At 42.0% G+C, this 19,637-nt stretch overlaps 1 protein-coding gene across 1 annotated transcript in view; it reads left to right on the top strand.

The window, feature by feature from the left end:
* The window catches only part of ANO2 (anoctamin 2), a 329,541-nt gene extending 326,118 nt beyond the window's left edge, over positions 1-3,423 (top strand). The window contains exons 24-25 of the mRNA XM_039539558.1: positions 984-1,089; positions 2,027-3,423. Coding sequence (XP_039395492.1) covers positions 984-1,089; positions 2,027-2,308 — 388 coding nt within the window. The 3' untranslated portion in view covers positions 2,309-3,423. The remainder of the gene's footprint in view (positions 1-983; positions 1,090-2,026) is intronic.
* Positions 3,424-19,637: the final 16,214 nt, after the last annotated feature.

Genomic DNA, 19,637 nt, shown 5'->3' with positions numbered 1-19,637 from the left:
TTTTATTTGTTTTAAACCTGCTGCCTATTAATTTCATTTGGTGACCCCTAGTTCTTGTATTATGGGAATAAGTAAATAACTTTTCCTTATCCACTTTCTCAACGTCACTCATGATTTTATATGCCTCTATCATATCCCCCCTTAGTCTTCTCTTTTCCAAGCTGAAGAGTTCTAGCCTCTTTAATCTTTCCTCGTATGGGACCCTCTCCAAACCCTAATCATTTTAGTTGCCCTTTTCTGAACCTTTTCTAGTGCTAGAATATCTTTTTTGAGCTGATGAGACCACATCTGTACACAGTATTCGAGATGTGGGCGTACCATGGATTTATATAAGGGCAATACTATATTCTCAGTCTTATTCTCTATCCCTTTTTAATAATTCCTAACATTCTGTTTGCTTTTTTGACCGCCTCTGCACACTGCGTGGACATCTTCAGAAAACTATCCACGATGACTCCAAGATCTTTTTCCTGACTCGTAGCTAAATTAGCCCCCATCATATTGTATGTATAGTTGGGGTTATTTTTTCCAATGTGCATTACTTTACATTTATCCACATTAAATTTCATTTGCCATTTTGTTGCCCAATCACTTACATATGTTTGCAGCATGTAAGACCCTCTGCACTGAGGTGAGTTTAAGTTTAAGTTTAAGACTAGAACAGGTCTATATTTTATTTTCCAAAAGGAAATCCAACCACACTAAAAGATTTTCACCATTAGGGCCACATTCCAATCTTGGTTACAGCTGTGTAAAACCAGAGTAACCCTGTTGGATTCGATAGAGGTATTCCAGAACTCCAATGGTGACTGAGATCAGATCCTGGCATTGTAACTAATAGTGTGGAATGAAGTACATAATGCTCAGGGGATTCAATTCTCTAGAGTTAGCTGCTGCAAAGTTGTTTTATCAAAGCAATTAGTGTAATCTGTAGGTGGCAATTGCTGGAAAGTGTGCGCTAACCAAGTTATCTTCACTGGCAGGTACAAGGATTACAGAGAACCACCTTGGTCCCCAAATCAGTATGAATTTTCTAAGCAGTACTGGTCAGTTTTATCTGCTCGCTTGGCTTTTGTTATTCTATTTCAGGTAAGTCTTTTGAGTTTACCATATTACAATTTCACTCACAGAAGCACCTGTGATAAGCTAATGTATGTGTATGGTGCATGCAGTTCATTTTGCCTGTACACTACAGGCACTGGCACCGCCAGTACCGCTACACATGCACATCCATATCATTTGAGATTCAGGATTCTAACCTGTGCACAGCGCTAGTGTCCACCTCACAAAAACCTCCTTCTTAGCAGAGAAACTGAGGGTGGAATGAGAACAGGAGTACTTGTGGCACCTTAGAGACTAACACATTTATTTGAGCATAAATATATGTGTTAGTCTCTAAGGTGCCACAAGTACTCCTGTTCTTTTTACGGATACAGACTAACACGGCTGATACTCTGAAACCTGACGGTGAAATGAGCATGGAGATTTGTTGGCCCTAGAGGTGGTCTTTTCAGGTCACGAATGAAGCACAATGGAGGGACAATGTGCGGTGGATGCTTGCATTGCTACTGTCCATACAATACTTGCTCTTGGAGTAGAGAGCTTTGGTTTCTACCAGCTAAGCTGTTGGGTGCTCAGTACCTTTGAACATGTGCGTGGAATAAGCCTGCAGGGCCACTTGAGCCCCAGTTCAGCAAAACACTTAAGCATGTGCTTAAGTCTATCCTTATATTTAGGACAGCACTTAAATATGCATTTAACTCATCCATTATGTTCAGTAGGAGTTAAGCACGTGCATAAGTGATTTCTTGAACTGGGACATTTTCCTGAATCAGAGCCTTATTTAGGTGCCTAATTTCAGACAGCGCTTAAACATGACATGTTTGAATGGTAATGTGCCACTGGGTTGATGGGGCATTTCTAACTATTCCGTAGCTGAGGTTTGATTCTATTACAGCCTGTTTGAGTATTACAGACACTTCCAGCCTAGCTAGCATTGCATGCTCTATTGCTCTTTATTTCGCAGAACCTGGTCATGTTCCTCAGCGCGCTGGTTGACTGGATGATTCCTGACATTCCCAAAGACATCAGCGAACAAATCAAAAAGGAGAAGAGTATGCTTGTTGATTTCTTCCTGAAGGAAGAGCATGAGAAGCTGAAACTGATCGAAAGCTTTATCATGCGTGACAAGCACGGAAACAAAGGCGAGACAAAGGGCCGAAGGAACCGAGCGGCAAGCTTCTGCCAGTTTAGCCGGAGTCAGCGAGGCAGCTTTACATCCTTTAGCTCACAGCACACAGAAGTATGACTCCTTAGGGGGAGGAAATGTACTATGGAACATGTGCGATACCTGTATACTTACTGTGTGATGTGATCCTGAAACTGGAGTGTGGGAGGGAGGGACCGATAGGCAGGAACAGTGGAGGAGGAAGTCTGTCACTTCTCAAGAAACTTCAGGTGTAAGTTTCTCTCTAACATTTTATATGCTATCTGGGCTGTAGCACTTTCAGCGTTATTCAATGCAAATTAAAGAGCCGGGTTATGGCTGTGGCTGGCCCTTGCACAGAAGCATGGGAAATGGGGAGGGCAGAGTACAGCGCCTAGCACAATAGAGCTCTGGTCCATGGCAAGATCTCCTCGGCCTACTATAATATCAGTAATAAGGAGCCCTCCCCACTCTTGCATTCTCGGTGCCAAGACCAGCCACAATGCCAATCCCTGCACTCCCCTGAGTGCAAGGATTGCTACCTGCTAACATGCCCCTAGGGCAATACGTACTCCAAAGAATCGTGGGCAATAGACCCTACCACACATGTTTCAGCAGAGCTGGCCAGCCACAGAGGGGGCTGAACATTGCATCCTCTCAAAAGATGTAGCAATAAACACATTCCCTCTGCACACCCGGAGGCTCTAGGAATCATTGTGCCTTCGTGATGCACAATGCCTCTTGGTGATCTTACTGCAGTGGGGCTCACCACAGCACTCCCGATGCAGAGCTATGGTTAAAGGCACAAAATAGCAGGAAGAGAAAAAAAATTAAGATTACTGAGCATTTTGGCCTACAGTTGTTGGCTTAGCAGGAGCCGGAATAATAAGCAGAGACAGATCACAACATAAGCATCTGAAAGAAGTAAAGATGATAGAACTAGCTAAGCACATCGCTGTTTGTTGTTCTGAGCAAAATACTCTGGGCCTAATTCACCTCTCACTTGAACTGGGACTTCAACTCCAACTGGTGTCGATCAGAAGTAACTCTGCTGATATCAACACTGGTGTAAAACTGGTATAAGTGAAAGTAGAGTGAAGCCTTGTAACTTGTGACAATATCTTCATGTACGTTGCTCTGGAAATAACAAAAAGTTGCTGTTGTGTATTTACTGTAAATCAAGATATTGTTATGCATAACTGTATTCTACTGAGAGAGGAAAAACAGATTCACTAATTAGGTTTTTATCTAAATGCACCTAATGAATAATTTTATTCTGTTATGGATTAAAAATAAAACTTTCTTAAAAAATGTATTGCTTTTAATAGACCCTCTGAATCCATCTCAACTCAAAGCACATGTAGAGGAATCTCTCCTAACATATACTGCTGCACAGAATGCTTTGGAAACAAAGAAAGATGATGTTTTTTTAGATGGGGCAACTTAGAAATCTGACTGGATTTTTTGTTTAAATCTCCAAGATAATTTCATATATAGTCCTGGAGCCTTTGAATTTCACCTGTCCATCAGGAAGGAAAAATTGCTTTTTAAAAAATGACTCACTGTAACACGACATTCACTCAGCCCGATAGGTATGTATTTTAAGGTTGCAGGAATGTGCAATATTATAGCATCTGACCTCATCCTTGATGTTTGTGAGATAACTAAAAAGATGATACTTGAAAATCTCCTCACACAATGTCATGAATATAAACTACTGGCTATGTCTATCTGATGTTTCCAGTTTACTGAGATAAGCGGGCAAACTACAGGAAAAGATCATTTTGATTTAAAATAATCTACCCCCATCAACATAGTGTCTGAGCCCCTTACAATCTTTAACACATTTATTGTCATAACTTCCCTATGAGGGAAGTGCTGTTATCCTGATTTTACAGGTGAGCACCGCGGCACAAAGAGACTTGCCCAGTGTCTCACAGGAAATCTGTAACAGTTGGGACTTGAAGCTTGGTCACCTCACTCTTAAGCTATCAGCAGAATTGCTAGACCATCCTTCTTCATGAATTAATATTGCATTATTTCACTTTCCAAAAATCTAGGATTCCAAGAAGGCCTACCAAGGCTTCACATTTGACAACAATATAAATGTACACTGTTTACTGTATTTGTACTATGTGGTGTTTTGATAGTAGATTTGTGGGTTTGGAGTATTACACCTTGGATTTACATCTGTGGCTGATTGAAATGCAATTAATTTTTATCACATTGTTAGGCCTACATTAGGAAGAAACTGGATTTACCATACAGCGTGAATACAGGCCAGCTGAATATGTTGGGCCTAACGTTGCTCATTTAGATATTTGGTAGTGTGTATGCAGAAATGGGTTTAGAAGGGATTTATAGGTCATATGACACCAGAGCCGCCAATCAATAGCTGGATTAAACCCATTCATCTGACCAATATCTCTATTATTTTATAAATATTCATCAGAAGCTTAAGCTGCCAGACTGTGCTCCATTTTGCCTGAAGAAACTGTAAAGAAGGGAATCTCACTGATTTACAGTAAATAAACCTGCTCTCCAGAATGTACCATAAATTCAAAATCTGCCCTGAAAAGGACACTGTTACAGTTTTGCAGTAATTAAAGTTGAACAGTTAAGGTTAGGTAATGGCTTTAAGTACAATTCCTCTTTTCAAATGCTTATAATTTATAGAGGGAGAAGGGGGGGATGTTTAAGGGCTGAAATGTTCCATGCTTGTTCTCAGTGATTAAGTAATTTTTTTTAACTGAAAGTTTGAGCAAAATCTCATCATCTATTCCTGAACTATTGAAGTGTGAGAACATAGGCCAACATTTTCTAAAAGTGACTAATGATTTTGGATGTCTCCATTTTTAGGTGCCCAAAGTGGTTACCACTTTATTGGAATCTAGTGTTCATAGTTGGGGTGTGCTTTCTGAAATTGGGCCTCCTTAAGGTGACTGAAGTTGGGTGCCTGAAATTACCAGTCATTTTTCAAAGTGGTGGCCAGGGCGTGCCCTTTTTGGCCACTCAAAAATAGGTGAATCAATTCCTTCACAATGCTACAAATATTTAGCCATGGTTGTTACGTAGAATTTGAAAAAGACTTGAGCAACTGAAAGAGGTGGTCTGGGTTAAAAGAGAGAATGCATTTCAACCTTTCCTATAAAAAGAGCTATATATGCACACAGACATACATTTACCCTCTCAAAGTTCTCCTGAGGCTTATATACCTCACCCAGACAAGACTGGGAAAGAATTAAGGTAGCAATCGCAGCTATAAGGCAGACATTCTGTTTGGAGCTATCATGATATTGCAACCAGGGGTGACAGCTCATCTGTCTTTATCTGTGATATAGTTTCTATTGTATCTTGAACCTGAAAGTTTCATTCATCAGGAATCCTGCAGGTTTGGTACTTAACTTTGGTGCAGTCCCTAAGGATTAGACACATGATTGCATTCCCATGGTAACCTCTGGCTTTTCCTGAGACTGCCTAGGAAAGTTTCCCATCCACTCCTGTAATTGTAGATCACTGGTTTGTTCTTTATTTATTCCCAGTTTCTAACTTATCTCTTTCCCACAAGGCAAGACTTTATCTAATTCCTTTTTATCAGCATGATACGTGTAAGTCTACCCATAAAGTGCCTCCTTACCATAACTCATGTCTCTGAAGTACAGAATGACTCTGTTTCAAGAGTGCACATGGAAAGCTGCCTCTGGGGAAGAAAAGACAGGAATGCGAGTAGAACCAGAAAGAGGTAATAAAACCTGTATACTATTGTCACTTCCTGCTATTGCAATGAAAATGATCCAAATCTCTGTAGAAAAAAAGAAATCAAGCAGAGACTTCTGAAGAAAGCTTAATGTTTTTCAAAAAAATTAAAACTTCAAACAATGGGAACAAATAGTTAAGTGTTCATGCAGGGCGATGTTCATAGGATTCTGCGTAGATCCAGCTGGTCAATGCAAATCTAAATTAAATGTGAGAAACCCTTTGTTAACACACTGTTACTATCACACAGTTGAGGACCACAAATGCAGAAATAAACTTTCCATCAGCAGCAATACCTTGGTTGTGTTTCACAGCCTGTATATTTTATGCTATAAATTTAGCTATGAGTATAGTAATATGTGAATCTACACCTTTAACCAAAAAGCAAGAACAAAAAGGAGGACACACACAGGGGTATGTTGTGTCCTCTGTTTGGCCCTAAAGCAGACATAGCTGGCCACCGAGGATACCCCCCTGTATGGGAGAATCCTCAAGTAGCATAGCAGTTCCCTTGTCACTAATTCTCTCTGTGGTCCGTGAAAGCATATAGCCAGGTGAAGGGGGACATGTCCAGGGCTTCCCTGCTGTCTGGCATCCCAAGTTACTATGATTTTTCTTTGAGGCCATTGACAGCAGTGTAATTTGGAACAGCCATCAGGAATTAACCAGGAAACTAAACCAGTCCAGGATTGGAGGAAAAGCTGCCTCTGCTTTTGCACCCTGCTCCTGAGTTGCGCTGTGAACTCCTCAGTAACTTAGTTGCAGAATCCTCAGGATCTGAGTGAGTGGATTCCCTACCACCATCCACAGTGCTGGTCCCCAACCTCGCATAAGGGCTACCAAGAGGGAAATGATGCTGCAGAAATAGCACTTATCTCTGCCACACCTCCTGGGTAAAGTTCCATCAGACTTTCAGCCTGTCCACCAGCAGAGAAGCAGGTGACAATTTGGGGTGGTTTCTTTAGCCCGTCCAGTGTTTCCAGTATGTGGAATATGTTGCTGTCTAGATATATCCTTGTGGACTCTGACCTTGCATGACATCTAAAGTCAGTGAAATAGAGTAAAAGAATATAAGAGAACTGCATGGAATTATGTTTGTTAAATTATTGCTTGGAAAAGTCCAACTCAACATGCCCACTGTTAGCAATAAACTCTTCTGAGTACAATAATGTAACATCTGTCACTGTTATGTAGTCTCACCCTTTAATTAGGCACAGATGGTCTCTGTATTCCCAGAGTGGTCTTCCCATTTTTCTTTTGTGTGTAAAATACAAACCAGTTTTGTTTGTGCTCTGTCTTTGTAGGTAGATTTACTGAACTATACAATGCTTAATCCTTCCATTTATCTGTTGCCACAACATTGTGGGAAGCCTGCAGAGGATACAGTATCGAGGCAGGTGAGACTGTGAAAGCTGGTACGACTGCCACATCTCGAGCGTAAAGTTCAGTCAGTTGCATTGAGGTGCATGTATCAGTGCAATTCATGCTTGGTAATGGGTCCTGGTAGATGCATCAGTTAAACTATCCCTCACCGGCTTGGCCTTCAGGCTTGCTCAGAGATTATCTGCTCTCAACCGTATCTTTGTGCTTTAGATTCTTTTTCTCCACATTCTGATATCTAGCATTTTTGGAGAAAGACCCTCCTTTAGATATTTGCTGACCGTATTTCTAAGCTATCTCTAGCCTTCTGCATTACTGTATTTCTCTGTCTTATCAGCTCCTCCCAATTTAGTATTAACTGTATATTTAATTAACAGGCTGTTTTATGACCTCTTCCATATCATCAATGGAGATGTTAAATACAATCAGACAAAATGCCAGTCTCAGTGGCAGACCCATTAAACAATGTCATTCAGTATATTGGACAGAAAAGGTGGGTGAGGTAATTGCTTTTATTAGACCATCTTCTGTTTGGTGAGCGAGAGAAGCTTTTAAGCCACACAGAGCTCTTCTTCAGGTCTGGGAAAGGAACACCCAGCATCACAGCAAAATGCAAGGTTGGACAGATTGTTTAGCATAAGTAATTAGCACATATTGTAAGGGACCATTCAAGGTAGAGCAGCCTGTCAACTCCTCTGCAATCAAAGGACAAAAAGAGGGAATTAGTGGGTTACAGATTTTTGTAATAAACCATAAATCCAGTGTGTCTGATCTGTCCATAATTTTTGGTGTCTAGCAGAGTAATGAATTTAAGATCCCAGGCTCAGCTTTCAAAAGTGTTTTGCAGGTTTCCTTTGAGGATGAGGACTGATAGGTCATACATAGAGTGATCACTTTGTGAAAAGTGTTCACCCACAGGTGATAGGGCGTTTTTGTCTTTTATCATTTTCCTGTGCGAGTTCATTCGAGAGCCTAGCAGTTGTCTGGTTTCAACCACATAGTTGCTATTGGGGCATTTAGTGCACTGGATAAGGTACACCACGTGTTGTGATAGGCATGTGGAGGACCCAGGGATCTTGAAAGGTGTTGTGGGGGCTGTTGATCATTGTAGCAGTGGAGATATGTCTGCAGGTTTTGCATCTGTTGTTCTGGCAGAGTCTGGTGTTGCTTTGAGTTGGCGTGTCCTGTGGAGAGCTTGCTTCTGATGATGATGCTTGGAGAGAGGTTGGGGCTTTTTTGAAGGCCAGAAGTGGGAGTTCATGAAAAATTTATTTCAGGATAGGGTCTCCATTGACTATGAGTTGTAGCAGTTTGATTATTCCAGTCAGGGCCAGCTTTAGGGCGATTCACCCAATTCCCCCGAATCAAGCCCTGCACCCCTAAGAACCTTCCGCTGACGTGCTGCCAAAGGTACCGGAAGCCAATAGAGCTTCCGCTGAAGTCCCACCGCTGTCTTCGGCGGCAGCTCTTTCCAATTGGGCCCCGCAGTGCCTAAAGCCGGCCCTGATTCCAGTGTCTGACTGCAGGGGAAATAACAGCCACTTTACCTTGAATGAGCCCTTACAATATGTGCTAACTACTTATGCTAAACAATCTGTCCCAACTTGCATTTTGTTATGATGCTGGAAGTTCCTTTTCCAGACCTGAAGAAGAGTTCTCTGTGTGGCTTGAAAGGTTGTGTCTCTCACCAACAGAAGTTGGTCCAATAAAAGATATTACCTCACCCACCTTGTCTCGCTCATGTCCTTGAACTGATCCAGCTACAACTACACTGCATACAACAAGTCAGTACTCTGTGATTAGTAACGGTCAGCATGGGATTTGTGAACAAATCATGTCAAACCAATCTAATAGCTTTCTTTGACAGGTTAACAAGACTTGTAGATAAGGGGAAGTGGTAGATGTGGCATATCTTGCCTTTAGCAAATCTTTTGATACTATTTGGCATGACCGTCTCATAAACAAACTAGAGAAATACAACCTAGATGGAGCTACTATAAGGAGGATGCATAACTGGTTGGAAAACTATTTCCAGGGAGAATTTATCAATGATTCAGTCAGGCTGGAAGGGCATGTCGAGTGGGGTCCTGCAGGAATCAGTTCTGGGTCCGCTTCTGTTCAATATCTTCATCAATGATTTAGATATAATGGCATAGAGAGTACGCTTATGAAGCTTGCAGATGATGCCAAGCTGGGAGCAGTTACAAGTGCTTTGGAGGGTAGGATTAAAATTCGAAATGATCTGGACAAACTGGAGAAGTGGTCTGAAGTAAACAAGATGAAATTCATGCAGACAAATTAAAAGTACCCCACTTAGGAAGTAACAGTCCTAAGGAAGTACACATACAAAATGGGAAATGACTGCCTTGGAAGGAGTACTGTGGAAAGGGATCTGGGGATCATAGTGGACCACAAGCTAAATATAAGTCAACAGTGTAACGCTGTTGCAAAAAAAGCAAACATCATTCTGGGATGTATTAGCAGGGGTATTGTAAGCAAAACATGAGAAGTAATTCTTCTGCTCTACTACGCTCTAATTAGGCCTCAGCTGGAGTATTGGGTCCAGTTCTGGGTGCCACATTTCAGGAAACGTGAACAAATTGGAGAAAGCCCAGAGAAGAGCAACAAAAATGGTTAAAAGTCTAGAAAAACATGACCTATGAGGGAAGATTTAATTGAATTTGTTTAGTCTGGAGAAGAGAAGATTGAGAGGGGACATGATCACAGTTTTCAAGTACATAAAAGGTTGTTACAAGGAGGAGGAAGAAAAATTGTTCTTAATCTCTGAGGATAGGACAAGAAGTAATGGGCTTAAATTGCAGCAAGGGTGGTGTAGGTTGGACATTAGGAAAAACTTGCTAACTGTCAGGGTGGTTAAGCACTGGGTTAAATTGCCGAGGAAGGTTGTGGAATCTTCATCATTGGAGATTTTTAAGAGCAGGTTAGGCAAACACGTGTCAGGGATGGCCTAGATAACACTTTATACTGCCATGAGTGCAGGGGACTGGACTAGATAACCTCTCAAAATCTTTTCCAGTCCTATGATTCTATGATTCTATTAATAATTACCCTTTATTTACGATCCTTTGATTTGTTTTCAGTCCACTTGGCTGTGCTACTATCCAAGATCACTTTTTCAAGTGTATGAAACACTGTATCCAATGCTTTTTTTTATTTCCCTTCAGATATATTTCATCTACTGCATTACCTTCAGCCATTGAGGGCCCAGTCCTACAAATGCAGTCTTAATCAGTATAGTGCTTACTACCATGGGGCCACATTAGGCCTAGTGGTAATATGGCCACATGGAATAAAACACTTTTCCTCCCACCCCCACCCCCGCCAACACACTAAGGGCCTGTTCCAAAGCCCATTGAAGTCAACAGGCATTTTTCTGTTGATTTCAGTGGGTTCTGAATTGCATCTTTAAGTCTGGTCTACACTACGCGTTTATACCAAATTTAGCAGCGTTAAACCAAATTAACCCTGCACCCGTCCACAGAACAAAGCCCTTTATTTCAATATAAAGGGCTCTTAATATCGATTTCTGTACTCCTCCCCGACGAGGGGAGTAGCGCTCAAATTGGTATTGCCATTTCGAATTAGAAGTTAGTGTGGCCGCAATTTGATGGTATTGGCCTCCGGTAGCTATCCCACAGTGCACCATTGTGACCGCTCTGGAAAGCTATCTGAACTCGGATGCACAGGCCAGGTAGACAGGAAAAGCCCCGCGAACTTTTGAATTTCATTTCCTGTTTGCCCAGCGTGGAACACTGATCAGCATGGGTGGCCATGCAGTCCCAAATCCAAAAAGAGCTCCAGCATGGACCATACGGGAGATACTGGATCTGATCGCTGTATGGGGATACAAATCTGTTCTATCAGAGCTCCATTACGGAAGATGAAATGCCAAAGCATTTGAAAAAATCTCCAGGCTATGATAGACAGAGGCCACAGCAGGGACTCAACACAGTGCTGTGTGACAAGCGTAACAGAAAGCCAAAGAATCAAATGGACGCTCATGGAGGGAGGGACGGGGGACTGAGGACTCGAGCTATCCCACAGTTCCTGCAGACTCCGAAAAGTATTTGCATTCTTGGCTGAGCTCCCAATGCCTGAAGGGTCAAAAACATTGTCACCAGTGGTTCAGGGTATATGTCGTCAATTTACCCCCCTTCCTCCGCCTCAAAGAAAAGGGGAAAAAATCATTTCTCACCTCTTTTCAATGTCACTGTATGTCTACTGGATGCTGCTGGTAGACGGGGTGCTGCAGTGCTAAACAGCAGCATCCCTTCCCCTCCTCTCCTTGGTGGTAGACGGTACGGTACAAGCTGACTGATAGCCATCCTCATCATCATCCCGTGAGTGCTCCTGGCTGGCCTCAGTGAGGTCGGTCGGGGGTGCCTGGGCAAAAATGGGAATGACTCCTGGTCATTCCCTTCTTTAAGCTTTGTCTCCTGGAGATTCAGTCCTGGCAGACGGTGCAATAGGGCTGGTAACCATTCTCATCATAGCGGCTGGAGGCTGAGCTCCTCTGCCCCCTGCCCCCGCCTTTCATGTCTAATGGAGATTCTGGACAATCATAGCAGTGGGAGGCTGTGCTCCTCTCCCCTCCACCCTTTAATGAGTAATGGAGATGTCCTGCCTGGAATATCAAAGCAGCTGGAGGCTGCCTCCCCCTCATTTTATCTCACTAAAAAGTCAGTGTTTCTTATTCCTGCATTCTTTATTACTTCATCACACAAATGGGGGGATAACTGCCACGGTATCCCAGGAGGGGTGTGGGAGGAGGGAAGCAATGGGTGGGGTTGTTGCAGGGGCACCCCCTAGAATGGCATGCAGCTCATCATTTCTGCGGGATGTCTGGGGCTCTGACCCGGAGCGGCCGTGGTCTCTGGTTCTCTAGTAGACTTGCCCCATGTTCTAGGCAGGACTGACTCTATTTTTAGACAAAACATAAAGAAGGGAATGACCTGGAGAGTCATTCTCATTTTTGTCCATGCGCCCCTGGCCGACCTCAGCGAAGCCAGCCAGGAGCACGCATGACAGCAGCAGACGGTACAATATGACTGGTAACCGTCATCGCCAATTTCCAAAGCAGCAGACAGTGCAATAGGGCTGGTAACCGTCTCTGCTACCTTGCAAAGGCAAATGAATGCTGCTGTGCAGCACTGCAGTACCGCATCTGTCGGCAGCATCCAGTACACATATGGTGGCAGTGAAAAAAGGCTAAACGGGCTCCATGGTTGCCATGCTATGGCATCTGCCAGGGCAATCCAGGGGGAAAGGGCGCGAAATGATTGTCTGCCGTTGCTTTTACGGAGCAAGGATTGAGTGACGACATTTACCCAGAATCACCCGCGACACTGTTTTTGCCCCATCATGCATTGGGATCTCAACCCAGAATTCCAATGGGCAGGGGAGACTGCGGGAACTATGGGATAGCTATGGGATAGCTACCCACAGTGCAACGCTCCGGAAATCGACGCTAGCCTCGGTACATGGACGCACACCACCAAATTAATGTGCTTAGTGTGGCCGCGTGCACTCGACTTTATACAATCTGTTTTAAAAAAACAGTTTCTGTAAAATTGGAATAATCCCATAGTGTAGACATACCCTTAGAGTGCAAAATCCTCAGCACTACTTCCAAACAAGCTTAAATACAGATTCCAGTAGTGGCTGTTTCATGTAGTGAAGCTAGGTAATAACATAAGAACCAGGCCTGTAAAACTAAACTGGTTATTTTTAAAGAGAATTATTTACAGAGATGTTGCACCTGCAGCCAGCATCCAAGCCATATGCACACAGACTTACTTCTGGTGCTTCCTCCAGACTTTTCCCTCTGGCAACCTGTGTTCCTTCTTTCAAGTTCCATTCAGGTCATGAGTGTCTAAAGGTGTTTCATACTTCCTGATGTTAAACAGTTGCCAGGTGATGACCTATTAAGTTGTGGAGGCCACAGATTTTCTGTTATGTAAGAAATTGCAAGATGGTGGAGTGAATAGTGTTGAAGTTCAGGTCATGAGTCATTTAAAGAAATCTTGTCTGGGATTCTTCTCTTTGTTCTTTGAAATTTTATTGTATTTTTACACTGATTTTTTTAAGTAACATACAGCAACAAAATATCACAGAGTGACAAACATCGTCACCTCAGAGAGACAGAATAAACAATAAGTCTAATGTAGCAATAATGAGTAAACATTCAAATAAGCAACCAGGATGAAAAGTCCATGTTGTATTTCTATAAGTACAGACTTCTAAAAAAAACATTGGTATGCAACTGAATTCAAGCAGGTTGGCAATATTGATTTAGTGGTCTTAACTATGCTGAGAGGTTATCTCCACAGATCACAGAGTAACAGACAAATAAGGAGAACAAAAGGACCAAACACGTCTACAGAAATGTGACTGACATTTTAGAAGTCCATTTGAAATAAACTCATCCATAACCATGTTCTCTATTCAACTCTACTGCTGCAAGTCTGTTGACAAATGTGGAGTGACACCAGGGTTGGATTTCAGCCTGTGGGTGTCTTCATGCATTCAGGTTGGGCAAGATTTTTAAAAGTGATTAATGATATTGGTAGCTTCATTTTTTAGGTACTCAACTTGAGACATTTCATGCTCAGTGCTTTCTGAAAATCAGGCCCCTTTAAGGTGGCTTGATTGGGGCACACAAAACACTTCTGAAAATCTTGACCACTGAAGTAAATTTCTTTATGGAATTAGAAGTCACTTTTTTTCTTATTATTTTAATAAGCAGCTCTTTTACATTGTCGTATTCACCAATTCTTCCCCCCTCCCACCTTCCAGCCTGAGGCTGGGGGAGATTTGCTTTTGTCAGCCATCAGTTCAGAAGAACTAGACCAACACCATGTTTGAACCACAAGAGGTAACTGCTGTCAGGAAAGAAGGCAGTCCAAGTATGAGGTTTTGTGTACTGTTCCTTTAAAACTGTGGCAGGAAGCCACAACAGGAAAGGGACTCGGGAAGTTTCTAAGCAGAAATTTTTGAGTGAAGCAATGAGAGCAGGAACATGACAATTTAGGGATAATGTATTTATTCTAGGAAAGCGCCTTCCTTAGTGTTAGTAGAAAGATACTTTCTGTGATTTCTAACTCCTGTCATGTCACCAGGGGCGGCTCTAGGCATTTTGCTGCCCCAAGCACGGCAGGCAGGCTGCCTTCGGCGGCTTGCCTGCGGAGGGTCCGCTGGTCCCACGGCTTCGTTGGCACGCCTGCAGGAGGTCCACCGAAGCCGCGGGACCAGCAGACCCTCCGCAAGTAAGCCGCCGAAGGCAGCCTGCCTGCTGCCCTCGCAGCAACAGGCAGAGCGCCCCCAGTGGCTTGCCGCCCCAAGCACGCACTTGGCATGCTGGTGCCTGGAGCCGCCCCTGTATGTCACAATCTACAACCCTATTTTTATGGAGCTCAATCACTACAGTGTCTAAGCACTGGTAGTACGAAAGTTTTGCTAGCTGAAGAAATCATTTCTAAGTTTTACTATATAATGTATCTTGGACCAGATTCTCAGCTGTGTAAATTGGTATAGCTCCATTGACTCCAATGGCCCAGGAGCCATCAGGTGCCAGTTTAATGTTAGCAAGGCCTAGGAAGGGGTATCTGTATTGCACAAAGCTGCTTTGGGACTTCAAATGTAGCAAAGCTAATAACTTAGTTTGTGCCCAAGAGGAGCCACAGGAAAAAGTCACAGCCTTATCTGGATATGGCACACTGCAAGGCCAGGCTCTCCAAGGCCTCTTCACTGGCATGATACAGTGCTGATCAACTTTAAGCACAGAACACAGCTGATGTCCAAAAAGCATCTAGATACTTACTATAGAAACATAATATCAAAGTAAAACTAACCGACATAACTTCTGCAAATACTTCAGATTTAAACTTTAAAAACCTCCAAATAGTTTCCACCTAGATCCCCAGCACCCAAAAAGCTAGAAACTCTACCCTATGAGTTATTTTCTCTGTGATGAACTAATTCCCTAGTGTGAGTTATCCCTCCTATAAGAGCCTTTCCCAGTATGCTCGTCTGGTAGCTGGTCCTCTAAATCAGGAAGAGACAAGCAACTGCTGCCATAAAGTAACTATCTTGCCTCTGATTGCTGTAAGTTATACTTTCCTCCGTTACATCTGGTAAGCATTTTTAGTTCTTCACATTTTTTTTTCTGTTCCAGAGATGGTACATGTGCCTGATTAGAATCTGAATTTGGGGCCTATAGGCAAATTCTCCATCTGTGTTCGAGACCATAACAATTCATATTAATTATAACTCTTAGCATTTCTAGCAATTTACTGTCTCAAAGTGCTGTACAAACATCTACTAATTAACCCTTATAACAGCCTTCTGCTAATGCCAGGAGAGTAAATGAGTAACTTTATTCTAATATTTCTACTCTTTTCAGAAATAACAGGGTACCCTAGTAACGCTTCAGAAACTTGGCAAGTCAGTTATAATTTGAAGCTAGAAATAAGTTTAGATCCAGAAGTGAGTTCTTATTGTCATATGCCTTGGTTAAGATCCAAAAGGGAGTTTTAGTTTACCCCATACATGCTGCATATAAAACTAAAATGAAATTAATTCTCAAGACCAGATGAAGAGGTTTCTTTCATCAATAAATAAACAAAATAAAATCAACCATTTTGCATTTATTAGAATGGGGTTTTTTTTCGACCTAGAGAGACAAAGTGGGGGAGGTAATATCTTTCACTGGACCTGCTGCTGTTGGTGAAAGAGGCAAGTTTTGAGCGCCACAGAGCACTTCTCCAGGTTCCAATAGGTGGAGCTAGAGAGCAGGTGGAGCAAAAATTCCATATTACCAAGTGTTTTGAAATGAGGCCCATACATTGTGGGACAACAAACACACAATGTCCAGCACAATACTCCCAAACTGCCAGAAGAGAAAGTGCTCCAAAAATGTGACTCTGGTTCAACCAGAAATACTTTTCATATAACTGATCTAGACAGGAGTTTTTCCAAGAAACTGGCTCAGAAGATGAAGAAAACTAAACAGGAGTTTCTCAAAAAGAATAGACTAATTATAACTGGCTTATTATTTTCTTAGCTTTAGTGGGGTTTAGGATAGCTTAATTCTTTAAAAGAAACTAATGCTGTGCAGAAGTATTAAATGAGACAAGCTGTACATATTCCACATGAGCTGTAGCCTCTTTCATTTTTTATTGCCTTTTTCTTCTTTTCTTCTTTGTTGATTAGGAACCTAATTATCTTATTCACAAAGCTAACAATGCCAGCACCACAGGAGAGATGTCACATTAAGGACAACAATCCTTCCTTCCTCTAGGCCTTCTATTACTTCTGTGATGCACTATTTTGGCCTTCTAGGTGAGAGGAGAGGTGCATCCTGGGACATGGAATCCAACCTGAGAGCTTGTCCCGCAGAGCAGAATGGTAGCATAAGGCAACCAAACTAAAACTCCCATGAGGCAATGCAGCACCATTGTGAATGGAAATATTTTGGTTTTCATTTTGCTTTTTATGAAATATTAAAATGTTCATATACTTAAAATGAAGTATATTGTCTATCAAAAAGTGGTTTGGGTAAAAAATTTTCAAACAGCCTTAATTAGTACAGCAAGGCTCAGGTACACAGCCAGCAACTTCACTGAATCCTGTGTTTTGTCATCTGGCCAGGAAACTAGTGATTCTGAGCTGAGGTTAAATTAAGAGGGAGCATATGGATGCACAGCTCCCCATCGCTGTTAAAGTACATGTGGCATCTCTTCCTCTTCTTCTCCTGGGCTTGGAGGATTTGAGGTCTCCCTCCTTCTGACTCAATCACTATCTCCCACAATAAGGACTCATTGATAGGGCTGGTCAAAAAATGGTAAAGCTTTTCCATAATTATTTTGAGCAATATTTTGATTTTTCACAAAACAACTCAAAATGAAAATGTTTGTTTAAATTCAAATTGAAAATTTGCATTTCATTTTGGTTTTAATTTTCTGTCATCCTTCCCCAAACCCTCTTTTCCCATCTCTCCCCTCGCCCCCCACTGGCGAAGGGGGAGGCAGGGAGGTTTGTGAAAACACCAAAAGGAAAAAAAAATATCTTTGAAACAAAAAGAAAAACTTTTACTTGATTCATTTCATCAAACCATTTTAGCTTTAAATAAACATTTTTTCTCAGAGAAGAGCTTATTTCCTTCACAAAGCCATTCTTCATTGAAAACATTTTAGATGAACAATTGTTGACCAGCTGTCTTCCTTAAGCACGAGGAGCTGAAGTGGGAGCAGCAAGTGGCACTGCTGGATAACTGGTCAATGTATGGTAATCTCAGCCTTCATCCCAATAGGTGGAGCAGCACTAGCACCTAATGGGAGAAGAAAAATCCCCTGGTTGTGTATGTGTGTGTGTGTGGGGGGGGTCACCTAGCTGCTTTCTTTCTTCCACAGGAAAATCTGTCCCTTTGCTGGTTCCCTCTCCCCTCCAGGAGAGCAGAGAGGGAAGATGGGAGCCATGGATTCCCACTAATACAAGAGAATACTCGAGTGACACACGTCAGCATAGTCGGCAATACACTATCCTTCCCCCAGTAAAGGGGATGTGCCAGGGTACTGGGCAGTGCACATAACAGTGTCAGATTCTCAGCTGGCAGATGCTCGCTGCAGCCAAAGTAACAGAAGGCAGCCCTTGGCCTGCTCTAAGTTATGTCAGAGGCTATTTGGGAAAGCAGGAAGACAGCTCATTCCGCCTGCCTTGCAAGCAAAGAATATAAGATAAAGTCATCCAGTCAGGAAACAGAAACAATGCCCTGTGGCTTACACAAATCTAACCAACACACCACTTGTGAATTCAGAATATTGACAAAGAACTTGTCTGCAAGTCATCTACAAACCAAGAATTTTACACTGAAATAATTTGCTAAGAATTTCAATGAAACGTGAATATGAGAAAACTGTGATGCCTCACAGACAATTTGTGATCAGGGAAAGGGGTGTAACTTGTTGAATAAATTTATTCATTATGAATTACTCATCCAGGTCTAATTAAGAGATACCTTAGGGACAGTGAAGCAGAAAAGAGACTCTAAAGTGAAACATAAGAAGACAAAAGCTATATTTGAGAAAAATCAAGTCCTAAATAAATAGGATGGGCCAATACTTTTCCTGGGGTGAGCCAGGAAAAATATTTTCCCAGAGTTTGGCCCATGGATTTATTATTCAGCAGATGAAACCAATCTGCTTGTTCTTTTGAATGAGTTATACGATTAGTCAATGAAGGGGTGCATAGCTGATGTTAACAGTGTTTGAATTCATGTGAGCAGCAATACCTATGAAATTCTAAACGTTGGGGGCCTGAACACCTGTTGGTTACACCCGTTTTGTTCTGGCATAACTTCATTGATTCCAAGAGAGTTACTCCTGATTTGCACTGGTTTCAGAGAGGAATCAGGCCTCTTTGATTCCAAACAGGAAGTTTAGCCACTTCAGCTTTTCTGACAAGACTGTATTCACCAAGGGATTCTTTCCTGCATTCTAAATAGCGATGTAATTATCCCTTCTAAACTGATCCTGAGCAAACATGTTAGTTATACTCTTGCTCTCCATGCCATCTAAGCAGCCTAGCAGATTCTACGTCCTTATTATGTTGCTAACAAGGTTTGCCTAAAGCTTAATGGGGTTCATTCCAGCAGCTAGTAAGTGGCTTAAAACATGTATATGCTGAAGGCAACTCTTGTTTTTGCATCATATTATAATGGATTAAAATACCAGAAACCCCTTTTTGATTAACACCTGCTGTCCTTTGGGCTCAAGTCTCCTCTCCTTTACAATAGTGAAAATCAGGAGTACATCATTGGTATAAAAACAGTACAGGTGAGAAGAGAATCTGGCTCAATAAATCTGTTAGGAAAATTCATGTTCTGCTGTTTGTACCACAACTGATTCACACGATATTCCTGATCCTTCTCTTGGTTTCACCAGTGTACATCCAGGATAATTTGAATGAAATCAGGAGTTACTCCAGATTTGCACAAAAGTGAGTCAGAATCAGGCCTCTATATGAAATAAAAGATCTCAGTGAGCAAAATCTCTGCATATCAAATAATGAAATATGTCAAACGCAGAATAGACCATATTCCAATGTTGTGCTTTGGAAAATCCACCATGAATAACTACTATTAAAATAAGAAATTTACATACATTTCGGATACTGTTCATCTGTTTTTAACAAATAAGGGCAAATCTTTATTGTCACTGAACTTCTTAAAGTGCTTTCCAGCAGGTATGTTTGAGAGAGAGAGAGAGAAAGAGAGAGA

The sequence above is a fragment of the Mauremys reevesii genome, linkage group 1, assembly GCF_016161935.1.
Source record: "Mauremys reevesii isolate NIE-2019 linkage group 1, ASM1616193v1, whole genome shotgun sequence".
Classification (NCBI taxonomy): Eukaryota; Metazoa; Chordata; order Testudines; family Geoemydidae; genus Mauremys; species Mauremys reevesii.
This window is presented reverse-complemented; position numbering and strand designations above follow the sequence as displayed.